Raw genomic sequence first — 4,096 nt, 5'->3', positions numbered from 1 at the left:
TCTTTCTTTCTCTCTCTCGGAGGACCTGAGCCCTAGGACCATGTCTCAGGACTACCTGGCATGATGACTCCTTGCTGTCCCCAGTCCACCTGGCCGTGCTGCTGYTCCAGTTTCAACTGTTCTGCCTGCGGCTATGGAACCCTGACCTGTTCACCGGACGTGCTACCTGTCCCAGACCTSCTGTTTTCAACTCTCTAGAGACAGCAGGAGCGGTAGAGATACTCTCAATGATTGGCTATGAAAAGCCAACTGACATTTCCTCCTGAGGTGCTGACTTGTTGCACCCTCGACAACTACTGTGATTATTATTATTGGATCATGCTTGTCATTTATGAACATTTGAACATCTTGGCCATGTTCGGTTATAATCTCCACCCGGCACAGCCAGAAGAGGACTGGCCACCCCTCATAGCCTGGTTCCTCTCTAGGTTTCTTCCTAGGTTTTGGCCTTTCTAGGGAGTTTTTCCTAGCCACCGTGCCTCTACACCTGCATTGCTTGCTGTTTGGGGTTTTAGGCTGGGTTTCTGTACAGCACTTTGATATATCAGCTGATGTAAGAAGGGCTATATAAATACATTTGATTTGAATTTGACAGTTTTGCCAGAGGCTGCTGTATCTAAGTATCTAACAAATCAAGAAATGCAAAACTGTCTGGATCGATTGACAACAGTGAATAACCTAATGTAAATGTGTAAAAGGTAAGCCCATCTGGCACCATAGCATTCACCCTAATGGAAAATAGTACACACAAGCTTGGGGATTGATTGACATTGTGAGAGAGAAATCTAGGGAAATACTGTAGCATGAAAACAAACTATATCCTATCTGAGATCTGGATTCATGTCAAGTTTTCTGAGGGGCTAGCTTTGATATGTGATATCCCCTTGACCATCATGAAACGTCACCTTGTTGTCATTGAATGTCTCATAGATAACGTCCGACACAAATAGGAATCTTTTCAAAATGTTCCCTAATAGACATCAAAATACCTCATCATGACATTATACTGCAACCAAACCGGTATCTGTACTGAACTCCCTCTTATGGCCCCGAGGTTAATGTCATGTTTTAATGTTCCTACAATGTTCTCAGAACATCAGTGAGATAACATCTCGCTGAAACCCTTAAAGCAGCATTTCCCAAACTTGGACCCAAGGGGTGAACGTTTTGGTTTTTGCCCTAGCACTACACAGCTGATACAAATAATGAACTAATCATCAAGCTTTGATTATTTTAATCAGCTATCTAGTACTAGGAGAAATAAGTTAACGTACACCCCTTGGGGTCCCCAGGACCGAGTTTGGGAAACGCTACCTTAAAGGGACCTAATGGGAACGTCGCCAAATGTCCATAGGACGTTCCCTGTTTGCTGGGTTAATTTTTTATTTAATTTATTTAACCTTTATTTAACTAGGCAAGTCAGTTAAGAACAAATTCTTATTTACAATGACAGCCTGGCCAAACCCGGACAACGCTGGGCCAATTGTGCTCCGCCCTATGGGACTCCCAGTCACGGCCAGATGTGATACAGCCTGGAATCAAACCAGGGACTGTAGTGACACCTCTTGAACTAAGATGCAGTGCCTTAGACCGCTGTGCCACTCGGGAGCCCGAGAGTAAATAGAATCTAATGAGTTGCTTGTCATAAACTCAATATAGTTCCATCTCTATGGAGTGGTTACATGTTGACACTGAAACTACAATCCCATGTGATCATACACTATGATATATTTAGAGGTTACCAGGACAAGTTATTGAAGCAGTATCCCTCTGTCAAGCAAGAAGACATTTTATGGACAGAACTTTCTTTATTTCTTTCACACCTCAGAAATCTGACAATGTACAGATATTATCAGGGTCTTTATTTTTATTTTCAAGAATAAGAGTTTTATGGAGGATGTGAATTAGTTTAGTCCAAGCCTACACGGAATCAAATGATTCACACTTGAATTCATTCACATCCATACACAAGCCTTGCAAGGACTAAGAATTGCTGCATTGAACTATGGAAGAAAAGTAACAAAATCTATGGAGAACACAACCCAAGTCAAGTTCTTTTATCTCTTTGGCTTACAAGAGACATTTAACAACAAATCGGTCTATTTTATCTTGTCTCTTATCACATACCTTCTCATCATCACTGTGAATCTGACTATGATCATAACAATCATTCAGGGGAAAGGCCTCCATGAGCCCATGTATATCTTTCTGTGTAGTCTATGTGTCAATGGATTGTATGGAACTGCTGGTTTCTACCCCAAGTTCTTACTGGACCTTCAGTCAGATGTTCAGGTGATATCTTATGGTGGATGTTTCACTCAAGCCTATGTAATATACACATCTGTCATGTGTGAAATGTCTACTCTAACAGTGATGTCTTACGACAGGTATGTGGCAATATGCAGACCACTACTATATCATACCATTGTGACATCTTTAACTGTTAGAAAGTTACTCTTATTTTCTTGGTGTTGTCCTTTATTTATAGGATTCATAGGACTTGGTTTAGCCGTCAGACTTCCTTTGTGTGGATCTCGCATTGATAAGATCTTCTGTGACATTTCGTCTATACTGAAACATGCATGTTTACCCATTACCATTAATCAGTTTTGGAACAAATGCCCAGTATTGGTTCATGTTTTACAGTTACTTTTCATTGTATTTTCTTACTGTCAGATTGTAAGGACTTGTGTAAAGTCAGCTAAGGGAAGGATTAAGTTCACACAGACATGTGTGCCACATTTAATAACAATTGTTATTTTCATCACAATGACCCTGTTTGACAATTTTCAAGGGTGGAATAATGTAAATATTACGCTAAATATGCGTAATGCAATGGCTGTACAATTCCTTATTATACCACCTGTCTTAAACCCTCTCATATATGGACTTAACCTCCAGCAGATTCGAAGGGCAGTTTTTAGAAAGTGTAATGCACATAAAATCATTGATATGAGATGTTAGTTACTTGATTTTACACAACAGGGAGACTTCCTGATATCAGAAGTCAACAAAATAAAGGTAAAATCTGCCAAAACTTTTGCACGGTTAAATGGCGCGCCTCATTTCCTGATACCCATCGCCCTCTTCTGGGCAAGTGATTTATAAATAGTAATTGTAGCACACTTCCTAACCAGGACAATGGTTGAATGCGTCCCAAATGGCGTCCTATTCCCTATGTTGTGCACTACTTTTGACCAGAGCCAAAGTAGTGCACTAGAAAGGGAATAGAGAGCAATTGATAGAACAAATCTGTGACTCCTTATGCAGTTAAGACATTTCTAAAGAAGAATAACAATATGCAAAGCTATTGTTTAAGTAGAACATCACTGTTAGAGTAGACATTCACACATGACAGATGTGTATATTACATAGGCTTGAGTGAAACATCCACCATAAGATATCACCTGAACATCTGACTGAAGGTCCAGTAAGAACTTGGGGTAGAAACCAGCAGTTCCATACAATCCATTGACACATAGACTACACAGAAAGATATACATGGGCTCATGGAGGCCTTTCCCCTGAATGATTGTTATGATCATAGTCAGATTCACAGTGATGATGAGAAGGTATGTGATAAGAGACAAGATAAAATAGACCGATTTGTTGTTAAATGTCTTTGTAAGCCAAAGAGATAAAAGAACTTGACTTGGGTTGTGTTCTCCATAGATTTTGTTACTTTTCTTCCATAGTTCAATGCAGCAATTCTTAGTCCTTGCAGGCTTGTGTATGGATGTGAATGAATTCAAGTGTGAATCATTTGATTCCGTGTAGGCTTGGACTAAACTAATTCACATCCTCCATAAAACTCTTATTCTTGAAAATAAAAATAAAGACCCTGATAATATCTGTACATTGTCAGATTTCTGAGGTGTGAAAGAAATAAAGAAAGTTCTGTCCATAAAATGTCTTCTTGCTTGACAGAGGATACTGCTTCAATAACTTGTCCTGGTAACCTCTAAATATATCATAGTGTATGATCACATGGGATTGTAGTTTCAGTGTCAACATGTAACCACTCCATAGAGATGGAACTTATTGAGTTTATGACAAGCAACTCATTAGATTCTATTTACTCTCGGGCTCCCGAGTG

General features: G+C 39.7%; 1 protein-coding gene across 1 annotated transcript in view; it reads left to right on the top strand.

Annotated features, from left to right (window-relative positions):
- The first annotated feature begins 2,028 nt into the window (after positions 1–2,028).
- LOC111949794 (olfactory receptor 6N1-like) overlaps positions 2,029–4,096 on the top strand; it is a 13,770-nt gene continuing 11,702 nt past the window's right edge. The window contains exon 1 of the mRNA XM_023967139.2: positions 2,029–2,927. Coding sequence (XP_023822907.2) covers positions 2,029–2,927 — 899 coding nt within the window. The remainder of the gene's footprint in view (positions 2,928–4,096) is intronic.

This window comes from Salvelinus sp. IW2-2015, linkage group LG22 (assembly GCF_002910315.2).
Source record: "Salvelinus sp. IW2-2015 linkage group LG22, ASM291031v2, whole genome shotgun sequence".
NCBI lineage: Eukaryota > Metazoa > Chordata > Actinopteri > Salmoniformes > Salmonidae > Salvelinus > Salvelinus sp. IW2-2015.
The sequence above is the reverse complement of the archived record's forward strand: the minus strand, read 5'-3'. Positions and strand labels throughout refer to the sequence as shown.